Source organism: Apis laboriosa, unplaced genomic scaffold, assembly GCF_014066325.1.
Source record: "Apis laboriosa isolate Shangri-la unplaced genomic scaffold, ASM1406632v1 scaffold62_cov152, whole genome shotgun sequence".
Taxonomy (NCBI): domain Eukaryota; kingdom Metazoa; phylum Arthropoda; class Insecta; order Hymenoptera; family Apidae; genus Apis; species Apis laboriosa.
The window spans coordinates 312,564-330,588 of NW_025223954.1; the positions used below are offsets into that span (position 1 = coordinate 312,564).

Genomic DNA, 18,025 nt, shown 5'->3' on the forward strand with positions numbered 1-18,025 from the left:
GCACTGATGGTGTTTGCTACCACCACGAGAGATTTAACTGTTTCTGCGGCAAACCGTCCTCGGACCGCCGCCCAGGTAGAGGTATGTGTTATACGTACGCACCACAGTCGACACCAAACTGTGCATTTTCCATACCAAATTGCAACGAATCGCAATCTGTTTCCTTTGCTTAATTCCGTTTCATTGCTCAAAAATCAAGATTATCTCCCAAGACGAAACGTTTTGCCAAGAGGAACGATCCGACGATTTTCTTCCTGTATTATCGATACAGTGGAGCGGGGAAAAGAGAAGAGAAGTTGGAGAATTTCGAACAAAATTGGAAATCCGGGATAGATTTTTTTTCTTTGTCGCGTGTATCGAAGCAGTGGAGCGGGGAAAAGAGAAGAGAAGTTGGAGAATTTTGAAAAAAATTGGAAATCCGGGATAGATTTTTTTTCTTTGTCGCGTGTATCGAAGCAGTGGAGCGGGGAAAAGAGAAGAGAAGTTGGAGAATTTCGAAAAAAATTGGAAATCCGGGATACATTTTTTTTCTTTGTCGCGTGTATCGAAGCAGTGGAGCGGGGAAAAGAGAAGAGAAGTTGGAGAATTTCGAAAAAAATTGGAAATCCAGGATAGATAGATTTGAGAGAAATTCGTTCGATAATAGGAGATTGGGTTATGAACCCTTGTTTTCTCTTAATTTGAATCGATGATATTAGGGTCTGCGTTAGAGGAGACAGAGATATCGAGATTCGAAAGGCGTTTGAGGAGCATGATGCACGATTATTAAAAGAAACGTTAGAAAGATTGTTTTTTTTCGAACGAAAGTACATAAGTGATATATTTTGCGTAATAATATTAATTATAATATATGCGTAATAATATAATAATAATTTTAGTTTGTGCATAAAATTGGTGGACGTTAATATCGCCGCCCATGTTTTATCTTTATCATCATTTTTTTCCAATCGATGGAGTATGGAATAATATGTATGTAATAACAGTCAAATTCTTCGAACACATTGCAGAGAACGTAAATCATGTCTCTCCTGTTTGAAGACGTACGAAATTTATACGTATGAAAATATACAATCAGCGATAAAAGTCTTCGCACATTAAAACAGAAGAAATTCATTTAATCTAAAATTCTGATGTTAATGAAACTGTGCGTGTACGCAAAAGTATAATGGATTACATTAAAATCCTTTCGAGTGCACGATAACTTTCAAATTTTCCTGATTTTTCGTGATCCTTTAAATACAATTTTATCTAATAATATTTTTTAAAACGGAATAGCAGGGCATTCGTTGAACATGAATTTCAAGTTTCGTTAAAAAATAGAAAAATATATTTTAAGGATTGATTTCAAAATAAATAATTGTAAATTAAAATGTATCAAGATTTTCGACTGTAATTTATTAATTATTATAAATTACATGATATTTTTTTTAACTCGATGACGGATTAAAGAAACTCTAAAGTTTCGCAAAGAAGGATTTTATAGTTTTATTATTTATACAAATAGAGAATATTTATATTCTTTCGTGAGGGTTAAAAATATCGAAAGCAACGAAAGTTTTAACCGAACGAAACCAAACAAAACGAAAACAAAGTTCCCTTTCAATAAATTTCCAAAATTTCTATTCAACTATTATTTCTCTCCAAAGTTGACCGTTTCATTTAAGTTGACGGTGATATACCTGCACTTTTATTTAGCTTCCATAAATCATACGATTGTTACTGGAATCCATCCGTGTATTTATGCTAATTTCAATTATGAAAGTCCGTCCCATTTTTCGAAAGTTTTCCAGGATAAATGGCCGATAATAATTCTAAATTTCCCAATAGGAAATACAATAGATTGATTTAACAATTCTGTCGATAATTCAAATTTTCCGACGATGATGATGAATTGCGCGAAGACAATTTTTCAAATTTGAAAAATTCCCCACGAGCCAAGAATAAAGTAAAATAAAATAAAATCAAATTCCACAAAATAGATTTATTTTCGATTATTTTACAAAATTTTTGTAAAATATATCACGTCGATTCTTCCAATCTTCTTCTCCCAAAGATCCTCGAATGCTCGATAACGAAGCAACGTTTCAAGATTCACCCTTTGCCGTCCATTTTTCCCCCCTCCTCGTATTAAACAATATATATATATATATATATATATATACATATATATCTCGAAAATATCTCTTGGAAACGTGGCACGGAGCGAAGAAAAATATTCCCTCCTCCTCCTCCTTGCCGAGCTTGATCGGCGAGGCACACGCAGTGAAAAGGAGAGCGGAGGAGGGACGGCGGAGGTTGAAGGCGGCGGAACCTCGGGAGATGGAGCCTCGGAATCGGTTTGTGCCGTGGTAAATATGTGCCGGCCACGGCCACATATGTATCCGCACATAGCAGCCCAGTTGGGCCTCTAATGATGATCTACGGTTAGCTACCGCGCACAGCTTCTATAAACCTCCTAATTTCTCCTCTATAAATTCGTCGAGGAAGGCTGGACCCTCCGTCCGCTTCCCTCCCCTCGTCCCTCTTCCTCGTGGTTTTTACTCTTCCGCAGCGTTCCCGCGGGGAACCTGATCGGCCCCTCCCCCCCCCCCCTCCACCTCCCATTCCCACCTCAAACCCATCGTCGTAAATACGCGACTGTATTTAACGTGTTGGTGCGGTGTGTTGCCCCCGGCCACGACGAAAAAACCTCTCTATCTATGTGCTGCCTCGCACCGACGCGAGATCATTTATTATTTACGCGCCGCTTATGCCGCTTGTGGAAGAGGAACCCGGTGTTGTAGGAGTTGGAAAAAGGTAGCTAGCACGGTGCATCAACGGGGCTAAAGGATAAAGGAGAGCGAGAAGGATCCTCTTCTTTCTTCCTTTTTTTTTTTTATTTATTTCTTTGGAGGAGGAGGAGGAGGGAGGGAGGGGTAGGCCCACCGGTGGTGGGTATTACCCACCGACGACAAAGCCGAGCGGAGTCGCATTTTTTATGCCGACCAACTGAAAAAACATAGTCGGGCTATCAGCGGGTTCGCGTATTTTTTTTTTTTTTTTTTTTTTTTTTTTTTATCTTCGAAGCGTCTCGGAGCGGAGAGTGTGCGCAAGCCGCCACGAAGAATATCCACGAAATATCCACGCGCTTTTTACGCGCCTCTTATTCCTCAACAATGGAACAACGCGAAAAGTTGTGTGTGCTATAACTATCGGTATCGGCCGATTGATATTCCCCGCGTGTATTTCTGGAATCCCGGCGCCAAAATGCGATGGAAAGAAATCCGCGCGTTCGTAAACCGGTTACGCGAACGCCATTGGAATTCCAGTGAAAGTAATGATGAAGCACGCAACCACACGAGCAACTACTACTACTACTACTGGATTCTAAACGCAAGGTGTTTTCGATGTTACGAGTGTTGGTGGGAAGTTGATTATGATCGTCGATGAATGGTTATTTTAATTCCTCTGGATTAACATTCAACGGCGAGTTAGCGATCGTTATTTTCCTTTTTTTTTTTTTTTTTTTTTTCTAACCCTTNTTTTTTTTTTTTTCTACCCCTTTCGATTTTAGATATTAACGGTATTTGTATAGATTTGATGGTATCGTTACAATCTTCGTGACGAAACGAGTAATGAAATCGAATTGAAAATTTTGTTGAAAGGAAAAATTACGGGGACGTAATATCGGATTACGTGTGCTCTTAAATTTGAAACGTAATAGCCGTAATAAATTAAGCATATTTCCTCGAATGGTTAAGATTTTCTTTCTTAAGTTCTTTTATTCGTTGCCTGATTAAGTAGTTTGTTATTTTCCGATGTGAGGCCTCCTAGGGTTTGATGAAAATATTTCCCTAAAAAAAAAGGAAAAAAAAAAAAAAAAAAGAAAAACATCAATAATGCAATAAAAATTTGAGTAGAAGCATAATAGCAAGGAAAGTAGTTTTCTTGCCGTAATCATCATGGTCGTAAACGGTCTGGAAACGAGGTATTGCTGATTGTGGAGAATACTTCAGGCACTGCAATATAATTCTTTATTGCTTTCGCGGGACAAGGTCATTTAGAAAAGAAATAAAAAATGAACATGTACTCAACGGTTTCTTTCCCCATAAATAATACTGCATTTTCTTTTTTTTATTTAAACAAAAAATGAAATAATAGTCAAAAAAGACAATAGAAAAAAATTTACATTTCAAATAAACATGAACTTACCACATTAGAATTGATTCTACGACAAATGTTACGATTTCTTATATACGATGATTATATAGATGAACGAGAACGAGAAAATAATAATAAAAAAGAAATGAAAAGAATCGGACGTGTTTTAATTTTTAATTTTTAATTTAATTTTTTTTTTATTTAAAGAAGAAGCAAAAAATAAAATAATAGTCAAAAAAAGACAATAGAAAAAAATTTACATAATTTTCAAATAAACACGAACTTACCACATTAGAATTGATTCTACGACAAATGTTACGATTTTTTATATACGATGATTATATAAATGAAGAGAACGAGAAAATAATAGTAAAAAAGAAAAGAAAAGAATCGGACGTGTTTTAATAAACTTATAACGCAAGAGTTTATTTGATTCCATTCCATAATTATCATCCAGGAATTAAAATTTTTGTACGAAACGTTGACGAAGATCCTTCGTATATATATATATATATCGATTTTTTTTTAATTTAAGAAAAAAGAAAGAAAGAGAAAGTAATCGTGAAAAGGAAAGAAAAAATTGGATATATTTTTTTTTTAAGTAAACGTAAATTCATCATCACGTTTGACTCGATTCTACGACGTGACACCCGTCATTCAGGGAGTAAAATTTCGATACGAAACGTCGACAAAGTTACGATCCCTTATGGTCCAGGAGGGATCGAAGGGCGAATAGGGAAGCTGGAGGAGGGAAAACATCAGGGCGGAGCCTGAACATAGGAGGAGGAATAAAACGCGCAAACTCGATACACGCCTCTCTCTTTCTCTCCCTTTTCTCCCGTTTTACTCCTCGAGCCAACCACCCCATCCAGTTTTCCTCTTTTCACCTTTATATAGATTTTTTACCTAGTTCGACCCTTCTTCTTTTCGCTAGGCGAAGCTTGCGCAATCTTGTCTACGCAGTCTATCCTTCTCTCCTTGAAACGTACTCATAATTTTTTCCCTATCGTGACAGTTCAACACCATCGCCGTGTACGCTTATTCGGTTATTCATAAACGAATGAATTCTCGATCGAAGGAACGATCGATATTACGGATTATCGTTTTTGAAAATAAAGAAGATAAATAATGATAATTACTCAAGTTAATTGTTTCAGGTAACTTGAAGAAAGTTTTCTTTCGTTTCTTTTATGTATGCGTCAATTTTAAAATCTCTTCTAATTCTACAAACACTCGTGACCAGTAGATCATCAAAGATCGAACACTCTATTGATCACTATTGACCTCCGAGTAATTTATATTGTGATATATGCAGTTACAAAAACGTTATCTTCTATGTTAATTGAAAACATGAAAACATAAGCACATTACTGTCATGAGGCGGCCATCTTTCCATCAATCACACGGAGAAATCCGATGTTTACTCCAATCTATCGCAATTATTGTGTCTCGCTATTAATTATCACTTTAATTATTCATCGTCACGAAATGTGTATTATATACAAGTGAAGAGATAAAATTAGTCAGAAGATAGATTGCCGAGATGACGAAGAATCAATTATTTTGTTGAAAAATAAATTTCAATTCATTCAATATTTTTCTTCTATATATTAATACATCAACGTGATAATGAAAAGTAATACTTATCTTAACGTGTTTTCTAGAGTTGATTGTTTTTTTAAAAAAAAAGAATCGTCTTGTTCGATTCGCCAATTCCAGTGAAAAGAAAAAACTCGTACAATCGCGAAAATCATTATATCGTAATCGTCGCGAGAGAGATCATAATGATGAGCATGAAATTTATCACACATCTCGTGCGTTTCAAATGATCGTTTCACGAAAAAAGATATCTATTTTTTTTTTATAAAAATAACTTTAAAAATATTAAAATATATAATTATATTTTTCGTTAAACAATTTTTGAATAATTTTACGTTCCATTTGAATGACATGAAATTCTAACGATTTTTTTTTAATGCTCAATTGATTCTGATATTTCCAAAATCGTGATAGAAACAAACGAAAGTTAAAAGGGAACGAAAATTAAATATTACTTGGAAAATTTTATTATCGATGTAAAACTGTATAAAAGTGTTTTATAAATTCCAAAAAAGAAAAAAAAAAAGAAATGGTTTTTCGCATTTCTTAAAAATAACACGCAAATGAATTTATGAAGATGCGTAGAAGTTTACAAGAGGATAGAATCAGCTGTCAGAATGTAAATTCTCAGGTAAGGTATTAGTTGTATGCGTCCTTGAAGACTGGTCACCGACACCCTGTAGCTGCTGTTTACCGAGGTCTAGTCTAATACCAAGAAGGGCGCTAACAGACAATATTCAGTTGATTTGGCAACAGCTCAAGAGTTTTCCCAAAAGCAAGATATTTTTGGGCTGTTAACCACAAATCGCAATACTGCTCTTCTGTCCTATACCATTGACAAAAACCCTCGAAGAAAAAGGGTCTTTGCCAAAGTGTTATTAATTCCTTGATTAAGGTAAGGCTTGTGACACAGGCAGAGTATCTATCATTTCTTTCACGGTTAACACTTGTTTCGATGATTTCGTTTCAAAATTTTATGGAAATATGGTACATACACCTCGAAAATAATTTTTATTTCGTATTTTATTTTATTTCGTATTTTTTATTTTTATTTTATACGAATATAAAATGATTTTGACGATTTTTTTTCCGTAGGAAAAACCGTAGTAAAAATATTTGCTTAATAAATATATTTTAAATATTCGTAACTGTATTTTAATTTGAATGTTAAGCATTGGGGAATAAAAAGCATTGTTTGTAAAGAAAGCTTTCGATCGTGTTCACAACGTAAAAGTGTGTAGTAATTTGGTGATGAAAGATTATTAAGTATTGTTTTAATACTTAACAATTCTACTTTTTTCAAATACAACAAGTAGAATCTTTATATTGTTACGAATATTCGTTGTTGAAAGTTTTTGTACAATGTACTTTCTTCACGATTTTTCAATAACAGTTAAATTTCCGTTTAAAATTTTACCTATCGCATTTCGATATTCGTCCATTTTTCAGGAACGAATTAACAGATATGGATAGTTTCCAATGAATAAAACGAAGAAAAACCAAGAGAAGCCAACTAAATTAAAAGAAACAACAAGAATTTAATTGTCTCGAAGTGAACATTTCATTTCACTTTCATAATATAATATCTAATGGTTAATTTTTGCTTTTCATAATAAATCCGTGCAACAGGACAAAAGATTCGATTTACATCGATCAATGTATTTACACGTATCGCGTTACACGTTCGTATTGTTTCTATTGTATCCACTGTATACCTTCGTGCGTGTATTGGATTATCAACGAAATTATTACGCGATACGCTATAAATTGCGAAGTAACGTGTATATAAATATGCATGGTGCGCCCATCGAGACATGTGTGATGCTCGTGCAACTCGTTGCACGAGAGTTCACTATCTCTCACTCAATTTGAGCCTCATCCGCCGTAAGCGGATCGACCAGGCTGGCCTTTTAACGTCGGATAGTCTCGCCTCTCCTGGCTCTAGAGCATAGACGCCTATAACAAACATTATCCGCCATAATGCCCCCGTGTAAACATACCTACCAACGTGCATCGTCCTTCTCTCCTCTCCTCTCCACTCTTGCACCACCATCTTTTTCCGACACATTGTATCTCCACTTTGTCCGTCCGTCGAATAAAAACTTGGAAGTTTATTTAGCCGTTTAGCGTCTAGTGGCAAGTTAAGTTTTTCGGATAAGCCGCCTTTTTAACATAGAGCCCCTCCCGCCTCCTCGGCTTCCTTCCGGTTTAGCACGCGCCGGATCGATTCTATCCCTTCTAATTTTATATCGATCGATTTTATAAATTTTTCCAGCTTATTCTAATGATAAACGTATAAATTCGAACGATGCAAATTTTCATACGCGGTGATAGTTTTGGGGAAATTTGTAGAAAGGAAAGGGAAAGTGAAGCGAAAGTGACGCGAGCAATCGAAGTTTCTTTAGGTTCGTTCGAGTTAAATAACGGGGCTGGTTAATTGTTATTGGGATTAATCGAAGCGTTCGTGTAACGTTGGTCGTAAAAAGGACGAGCCGTAACCCACGACAAGCCATTCGTACAAGTATCCCTGTTCTTCCTGCCAGGTCTGCTTCGAAATCCCCACCCTCGTTTACAGGGAAGGGACCTGGATAAAGGTCCTGAAAAACTATTTAAACTGTTAAAGGTGGGGATAGTTACCCTACGCAGGGTAAACTCGTGGCTGGCAAATTTGTCCGTCAATTCTATCATACTTCTCGAGGCAGCAACACGCAATCAAACGGTGACAGTATCGGAGGAACAGCAATCAGGAAGAAATTTTAAAACAACAGTGATACGACAAACAATGATCAATGAAAATTTTAAGTGTAGTGTAGTGACGCACCAGTGATGAACAGAAACGAAGAATCTTTCCTTGGATTTATTGGATTTCGCTTAAATGGACTACACACAGTATCCCGAGTTTAATCATAAGCTTGTGAGTTACCACTACGTTTTAACGGCATCCTCTTATAAATAATATCTTAATCGTAAATAAATTTAACCAATTTTACATTAAAAAAAAATATATATATATATATAATATTTCGTATACCGAAGAAAGGAGCAACAATTTATCCCTCAAGAATACAGTCATTATAGACAAAGCACAAAGAAAAATGCTAATTTTTCTCAAAAATGAGAAGCGTTACCATCGTTACGTCTCACGTTCGCTCACAGTCCAAAAATCGAAATCGAGTAGGAGACTTTTCTTTTTTCAATCTATTTCTCTGCGCTAACGCGATTGTGAAATTATCGTTTCAGGTGGAGGATTACGAAGGTTACAGTTGCGCGCGAAACGGCAACGTGTCGGTATCACAGGAGCCGACGACGAAGGTGTCGGAGAGCAGCGCGAAGTTATCTTCGCAGCCGAGCCAGAACAATCATCGGGAGGAGAACAGCTGGTGGGCGGCGGAGGAGGGCGGGGGTCAAGAGATAAGGGAGCGCGATAAGGGTGCAGCGGTGGCGGGTGAGCTGGCTTGCCTCGCGGGTTACATGGCGGGGTACTTGAAGGCGGCGGGCGCCACTTGCGCCCCGACCGGTAGTCCTCAGTACCATCCCCACAGTCATCCGGCGATGGGGGTTGGTACTCATCCACATCCGCACTCTCACCCGCACCCGGGCGCGCCGCATCCTGGCCTGCCTTCGCCCTTCGCCCTCGCCACTCACGGCCATCCTCACCCTCATCCCTTGGAGCACGGCCTCGCTGCGTTTCCCCAAGGTTAGTCCCGTTAGATTCATTACACGCGAATTCTCTTTCAATTATTCGAAGTATCGATGAGATTTTTCGAATGTTTTTTTTTTTTTTTGGCCCGGAGACAATCGAGTTTCATCGACCGATTTCTCGATTTCTTCGGAGATAACGTTTCACGGACATGCATGTTTGTTGCAAAATTAAAAGAAAGAAAAGAAATGGTGACTGAACGATGTTACGATATTAGAGTATTAGAGTGTTTCGAGTTGAACGTTAATTCTACGACGGTATTTTAAAGAAATTTAATTTATAGCGAAAGGTTGAAAGGTAGTTGGTCATTATCGTTTAGAAGAGTTACTTTTTTCTTTGTTATTTTCCGGAACGCGGGCTTTAAAATGCCTCGTTTCCCTAGGTTTAGTTCTTTTATTTTTGGCAAGTACTTACCTGCAAATGCGACAATAGTTCATTGGTTGCGATAGGTAATGGAACAAAGGATATTGACATTTTCGAGTAAGTGAAAGTGTTGATGTATGAGCGTGAGGTGGCGTTAGCTGTTCGTTGGAACATTTCTTTTAACGATTCACCTCTTTTCACAAAAATTAACTTTCTAATCTGGTAAAAAGGAAACTTAGAAATTTCGTTTAATTCGATTGTCCTTTTTTTTATTTACGAAAAAAGAAAAGGTACAAAAGAAGATGATAATTTAGAAGAATATTTCCTTTCTTTTCATTCTGTCTTCAACGGCGTCGGTGTTGTAAATATACGAATCGTTTACGTACACTTTTAGCCAAAAATTATTTTATTCTTGCGTTTTTTTTACGAGGTTTTAAAAAGAACATTCGTTTGATTGGGAACGAAGGATTGATGCGATTAAATAGGTATTGGATGGATTTATTTGGTAGCTGCAAACATTTCGTACCATTTATCCGAGTTTTACGCTCCCGATCTCATTGCTCGATGGATGATACACGTTTCCTGCATTTCGCGAATCGTGCGGTCTGTTATCTCCTAGTAAAAGTATTTGGTCTGTGCGCCATACCAGCCGTTATTGATTGCCATGCAAATCGATGCATCGACTGAAGCCGTACAAAATCGAAGTAAACTCAGGGCTTCTTTTTAACTATAGCAAACGCGTGTATCATTCCGTGGCAGACGCTCCCGTGCATTTCTTCTTGCTTCTTTAAGATATCGCCCGAATTTTTTCCCTCTACTCGAATATATATTCTTATCCGCAATTAATTTCCAAAATCCAATCGCCGAATCAAATCACACGGAATAATAAACAAATCCAATCTTCCTTTCTTCTTTCCAATATTTTATCGATAATAAAAACGAATGCCTCCTTGATGCCGCCAACTGGTTAAACTGGAAAAGTAAAAAGCAACGAAAAAACAAAAAATAGATGGATAGACACGTAGCAGAATGATCAAAAATAACAAGCATCGACGATACAATAGCAAGTCGTTTCCAATTCGGCCGGACCAACGATTGATCAAGTCCTTCCTTTCATCTTTCCTTCGCGTTTCCACGCGCGTCCTCGCGCTTGGAATACATACCCGCGCTTTCTCTCCTCGTCTTCGTCTTTTTCACGAAGGGGCAGGAGGGAGAGGCCAAAGCTACGAAAGAGAAAGAGGGCAAGGTATGGAGCGAGAGAAACAGACAGAGAGAGAGAGAGAGAGAGAGGGAGAGGGAGAGGGAGCGGGGAGATTGGAATGATGGGCAAGAGGGTGGGAGGAAGGGGCTGGAATGCCCCAGCGAAGAAGAGTAGAGAGAACCATGAGAGTAAGCCGCTTATCAGGGTGGCAGCAGGCAGTATAGGTCCAACCAACGCAGATAGGTGGGTTTCCATGGAAACACGGATCTGTCCGTTAGGTCCCTACGTACCCGCGTCCAGCCGCCTATCCGTTGTAGGCGTATCCGCTACAACGAAAAGCCGTGGAACGAGAGAGGAACCAGAGCCGTCGCGAGTGTCGTCCCTCTGTGTCTGTGTCTGCACGCGTTAGCGCGAAAGAGGCGATCGGGAAGAGAGCCGGGGTAGAAACAAGGCTCGTGGCTGCTACAAAACGAGAGAGGAATCGGTAACGAGCGTTTCGAAACGTTTTGCATTTTTATCGCTCCCCGTGCACCGTGGCGCGAGCCGAAAGAGGATGATTCCTCGGAAAAATAAGTCGAAGAAGCGTAGAATGTGGAACTATTTATACATAGAGGAGAGGCAGGGAGGGGAGATTCGTTTTCGAATACTTTTAGCTTCGCTCTTTCTCGATTTGCAGTAAGTTTTTTTCGGTTAGGTATGGATTGTATATCGTATAGAGATTATGATATCGGTGTTGGTTGATTTTGAGAAAAATCAAAAGGACTTTGGATGGGTAGAATACCGATTAATTTATATAAAACGGTCGTCGCAGTTATTTATACGCGATATAAATTTAAAGAATTGCTAAGAAGGAAATATTGTTCGAAATAAATGTATCAGTGAACGATGGTTTGCGGTGAACTACGAGTTAAATCTTGATCTTAAGATCGTTATTAGAGCATGAATGATAAGATCATTGATATTTGCGAATAAAAAAAAGAAGAAACTCGTTAATAGTCTCTACATACAAGTTCATAATTTGCATAAAGTTTAGATAATTTCGAAACTGGATACACGTGGATAACGTAATAATTAATTTCATAGTTCATTTGCTCTCGCGTTCAATGGACCAAGAATTTCCAAGAATTTTTCCAACCACTTTTCTAAGACTAACTCGTCCTGATCGATCCGTTCATTTATTCCCGAATTTTTCTTCTCCTCCATTACGACTCCATTGTAGCCTCGAGCTGCACGAAACCGAGCATCGCGGAATACCGTGCGAAATCGATCGAAGCTAGGAATGTCGCGTGCCGTGAAAGAGGTAATTCGTGTCGGATAATTCGAATGCAAAGGTCGAAGAATGTTTGGCCGCGACGCTGTGACAGTATTTATTTTATTATGCAATCGGACGGTGGGGTTGGAGGAAAGAGAGGGGGAGGGGCGAATAAAAAAGAGATAGTAGCTCCGGGCGAAGGGTGGCCCGAAGGGGAGGGGTGTCGAAACGTTGTCGTTAACGCGCCGAGGTTTCTCTCCCCGTTGTTCAGGGATGGATGGAAGAGTACGTGGGAAACGCGTCACATGCCTCTCCCTTTTCTCATTCGACTACTACTATTTGTTGTCACAGAGAAATTGCCCGTCCACTTAACTTCCTCCGCCTCTCGGTGGAGATGGGATCGTGACGCGTAAACATCCACGCCTCTGATTTTTTTCGATTCGAATATTCAATGGATAGAATCGAGTTCCAATAACCTGGAGAAAGAAAGAATGTGTCTTCGATCTTTTTCTTCTTCTTCTTTATTTTTAATATGCTTCGCTTTTCTTTGGTTCGAGGGGAATTTTATTTATTTATTTATTTATTTTTGATAAAAATTGAGATTTTCGTGATATAATTTGGCAAGAATTAACGCGAAGCGGGATGATGATTTAACGTTTCATCGGGGGAGAATTGTCAATTCGATAGAATTTCAATCGCTCAATCAGGCGTCAGGTTAAGGGTGGCACGTGGCGGGAGCACGTGCGCCCATCTTTGTTACGAAGTGGCCACAAAATATCGGGCTAAACAAGCACGCGAGGCGAAAGCGAACGGAGAGAAATCTTGCCGTATACGAATAGGGAAGAAGAATTCGGGATCGTTGGACGCGTGTCACGGGATAAATTGAGTAGGCGGATGGCGTGCACGGTGCTCGATAGAGGGATCCAAATACACAGGTCCGGCCCTAATTGCAGGATAAACACTCGAGTCTGAGTGAAATATCACGTACAACGATATCGATACTTGAATCTATTTTCCGCTATGTTTCCACCTTCCCCGACACGTGTCTACGTGTCTCTTGGTAGAAGAAGCATCGATCTCTAATTTCTCGGCCAATTTACAATTTTGAAAAATGATTTTCATTTTCAACGTTCGCCTCTCTAATCTTTCCAATCCAATCTTTCGTCCGTTCGCTACCTCTTTTCCACAAGTATCTATATTTTTTTTTTTAAAAAAGTACGTGGATACGTTACACGAAGCAGGTGGACGCAGAAGAGGAAAGAGCGAAGGAAAAAGGCATCGGTTGGAAGACGGTAACACGAAGCTTATCCGATTATTCGCTTGTCCAGGATGCGTGTTGGTATTTCGTTACTTACTTATGCTCCTCTCTGCTAGATTACCACGTAAGAATGGCTAGATCCGAAGGCCACACGCGTTTCTTTCCGTTCGTTCGTTCGTTCGTTCCGTCGAAAAAGAAGTTTGCGCTGTGCTTCTCTCTCTCTCTCTCTCTCTCTCTCTCTCTCTCTCTCTCTCTTTCTTTGTTTGCCAGGCTTCGATAACTCGATACGCAATTTTAACTCTTGCATCAAACATCCTGTTCCGTACGTCTTCCTTCGAAAAGAAGGGAGGGAGAAAAATATCGGTTATACACACCGAAAACGGCGAAAGATAAACGATCCTGTACGCGGTTATCTGCTTTACGCAGCGATTTCACGGAGGTCATACCGTAAAGGCAAAGTCGGCCAAATGTTTTCGTAACTGATGGCCTTTTAGAATTCCGTCTCTCATCGGTGGCGGCACGTGCTATCATCCCACGGTCCCCCCCTCCGAATAATCCAGGCTCCCCCTTCCTCCCCCGCCTTCCACGTTCTCCATCACTAGCCTAGCCCTGTTCGTATTTTAGCTTTTAATTAATTTTCGATTCCCTTCCCTTTTCGATCGTATGTATATTCGTTCTTTCCTCTCGACATTCGACCCACCGCCCACTCTCCTCCAGTTTTGCCACATCGAATTTCGCTACCAGGCGCATCTTGTATTCTATGAATACCGAAATAACCAATAACCGCCTCCTCCGTACCCGTGGGACGAGATTCCGAGCCTCCGTCCACAGAAGATCGCCTTCTCCTTCCTCCTCCTCCTCTTCTTCCTCTTCCTCTTCTTCTTCTTCTTCTCTCTCGATTAATCGAAACGCGTTTTATCAATTTACTCGAAACTTGACCAACTTTTGACGATTATTTTGACGATATATCGTATCCGTCGTTACGTTCGATCTTCGACACGTAATCGCTCGTTTCTTGATCGATGTTATTCACCTTAATTCCTCAATTCTTTTCTCGATAAGCGTGTCGTCGTAATCGTTGTCCCGACTCCCAGTTATTTATTATCCGAGAAAGTGTATGAGAAACGTTGTGAGCGAGCTTAATCACGCCATTAATTCCCTAGACTCACCATATTTCATATTGCGAGTATAGTTTTAGATACGTATCGCGGATAAGTGAGCGCCGCTCGCGTAATTCATTTCACGCGTTTCGATTCCATCTTTTAACGCGTGAAAATGTATAATCGCGTTGATGAGGAAGAGAGAGAAAGAGATTGATTAAATTCACGTCTCTTGTTAGAAGCGAATATAAGATCGCGTCTATTTGTTTTGGTTTGGGTTGAAAAAGTCGTGAATCGATCGTGAATCGTATCTCGTTCGAAGGGAGAGGGAGAAGCCTGGGAGAAGAGGGCGGGGGGAAATTACTGTGAAATTTTGTTATCGGTCCATTGACTTCCTCCGTGATTCCGTTTCCGAGCCGAAAGCTCGAAACACGAGAGGGGAAGGAAGAATCCAATAAACGGAAAACGAATTTGCTATTAGGGTCGCGTCTGATCTCGTTGTGGGCCAATGAGCCAGAGCAACCCTTGTATCAACCCCCAGGCCTCGTCTCGCGCTCACGATAATAAATCGAATCATACTCCAGGACGCAGCGGGTGTTTGCCGTCCCATTAGGGTTGCTTAGCTAGCCGCTTTTCGCCGTATATCCGAATTTATTCTCCCCCTCCCCCCAAAAAATTTTCTCAATTTTTCATACGTTTTGAAATTCGTCCGAAGAGGCTTCGTCGTCGTCGTCCTTCGTTTAAATGGGACGACGTTCGAAGCGGTATTAAACTATCGACATCGCATAACGCCACGACATCTCGACACAAGAAGGAAGAAATTATTTTTCGCAATGAAGCACGAGGATATAATATAAGATAGGTAATAATTCTTAATAAACAAGTTCGTGATGGATCTCGAGTTTTATCGTTCTCTTTCCGCCTTCCTTTTTCAGAAATGTAAATAAATTATATATTTTTATAGTGTTTGCAAATAATTTTCGAATTTCGAAATCACGATATTCCTTTTCGTTTCTTTTTTCTTGGGAAAGTTAATTCCAAGCGCATGAAATAGAAAATGTTCGAGACGCGATCGATCGAAAGATAAGAAATTTAGAAATATTTCGAGAGAAACAAGAAGAAAAAGTTGGAAGACGAGGTCGAAAGCGGAAAGGAGAAGCAGAGAAGCTTGCGGGAAGCTTGGACGCGCTATCTGTTTAAGCTCGAGTTTCGAATCGCGTACATAGAATTGGAAGCAAACGAAGGGCTTTTCCTCGCGCGCCCACTCAACGCCGCGTGGAGGCAGGCGGAAGACCATAATCGGAATTCCATTGTCTCGTTGGTGGATAAGGGCCTGGCTTTCACAGGGGCCGATGTATAGCCGTCGGCAAAGGCCGTCGTTAACGGTAGCGCTAACGCCCACTCGACAATCAAGCATTCTCTCCGCGTTGGATCCGTTCCTCTCTCTTTCGAAGCCCAGAAGCACTCTCATCCCCTTTCGCCCGACCTCCGCTCGCTTGGATATCCTCCGCGCACAACGGAAGATACGGATCATAGATTCAATGATCGCGGGCGTGTCGTGGCCATCGTTGCGACCACGGTAGCCAACCATGGAATTTTACATTGTGCCCGGCCGCAATCATTCTCGACGATCTGGCCACACGTACAACCAGATAACCGACTCGACCGGTTCGTTAGCCGGCGATCACGTGTGTATGCATCATCTTTGGCGTCATCGTCATCATCCTTCGCTTCGTTGTTGTTACTCGCCGTATCGTTCCTTAAGGGAATGGTTCAGCGAGAGAGCAAGAGGGGGAGGAAGAGAGAGAGAGAGATACATACGGCATACGGCACAAGACCACTCCTTCTCTTTCTTTGAAGTTTCGCCTCGTTGTCGCTTTTCATCGACGAACGCTTCTGGATTAATTTTTTTCACGTGCCGTCCAGTCCAATTCTACAGGACAGCGATAAATTTCTGCTGGTCAGAAGCTTGTCATTGGAAATATAAATCGTTTGATTAGACGGATATTTAAAATCACGAATAATATATATATATATGGATGAAAATTAGTTTAGTATTACGGAAAACTCGATCGATTTTAAACAGTTATTATTCTGAGAAAGTCAGATTTAAAAGTTGAAGAAGATGGACCGATGCAATAGCATGATCCACGCGTTTGTCCGATCCACATCTTACATTAATAATTGTAATCTTATCTCGCTCTTATGATTTTGCACAGAAGGGTTTAACGGGAAGAGGGATAAATGTACGTACGATGCGTACAATATCTCGCTCGCTTTCTCTCCTCGTCGTAAACAATTCTCCACTTCGCGATAGTGAAGCTACCGTTTTTAATTCCTTTCCCTTCTTCTTCTTCTCCTTCTCCTTCTCCTCCTTTCGTTCGCTCTCCTCTCCTCCTGTTAAACCTACTCACTCAGATGCTTTCTCCTTTTGCTACACCATTGTACTCCTACCTCGCAATCATCATCCTACCTACCTCGACCTCCCTCCTTCCCCCCTCCCCTCACTCTTAAAATTTACACGCCCGATTATATCGATTCTAAAAAAAAAAAAAAAAAAAAAAAGGACAAAAAAACAATGGCCGTAATTTTTTGACCGAAACGGTGTAAAATTATTATTAATTCACGTATAATAATAACAATAATAATAATAATAATAACAACAACAACAACAACAATAATAATAATGTTCGATCTCTTAAAAATACAGGACGATCGCGTAGCATCCCAGTGGGGCGATGATTTGGACCGGTACCCTCCCCCTCCCCCTCCCTCCCCCCTCCCCGTTCCTTCCCCCCGCACACCATTCCTTCCTCGACTTTACGATCCAACTTCCAACCGGGAGACACCGGGCGAAGCGCAGTTTTCCAACCTCTTCTTTTTATTGGTTGGAACGGTTGTACGTTGGCGTGTTGGGTACCATCGTTTCCAGAGAGGCAGCTGGGAACGAACCGCGACTTTGGTCCTCTTCGGATGGTCGTGTATTCCGGGGTGTACCCCCCTCCCCCGGCCCCCGTCCCGCCGCCGTCCTGACTTGTCGTCCCCCGTCCCCCATCCTCCCTCCTCTCCTCTCCTCTCCTCTTCTCTCCTCTCCTCTCCTCTCCTCTCTCCTCTCCTCCCCCCGCCGCCCGCCCCGCCGCCCCTGTGACCCCCCCTCATAAGCGGATTACGTGGGTCCCGGAACGAGCCAAGCGAGGCTCGATGGCACGAGGAAGGTAGAGGAGGGTGGGTCGTAGCGGGGAACTGTTCAAAATTACGCTATCGCGACCTCGCAACGCTTACACCCCTCTGCGCCACCCCCTTTTCTGTCCTCCGGTCTGCGGTACCACACCGATGCCTTATACCCTTTTGTCGTTGAAAGCCTCTCGAAAATCATCTTCGACCTATCTGTTTTCGGATCGAGAGAGCGAGA

General features: G+C 40.6%; 1 protein-coding gene across 1 annotated transcript in view; it reads left to right on the forward strand.

Annotated features, from left to right (window-relative positions):
- Positions 1 to 18,025, forward strand: part of LOC122718356 (homeobox protein OTX2-like) — a 37,156-nt gene that overhangs the window by 14,203 nt on the left and 4,928 nt on the right. Inside the window, exon 2 of the mRNA XM_043943320.1 lies at positions 8,980 to 9,436. Coding sequence (XP_043799255.1) covers positions 9,211 to 9,436 — 226 coding nt within the window. The 5' untranslated portion in view covers positions 8,980 to 9,210. The remainder of the gene's footprint in view (positions 1 to 8,979; positions 9,437 to 18,025) is intronic.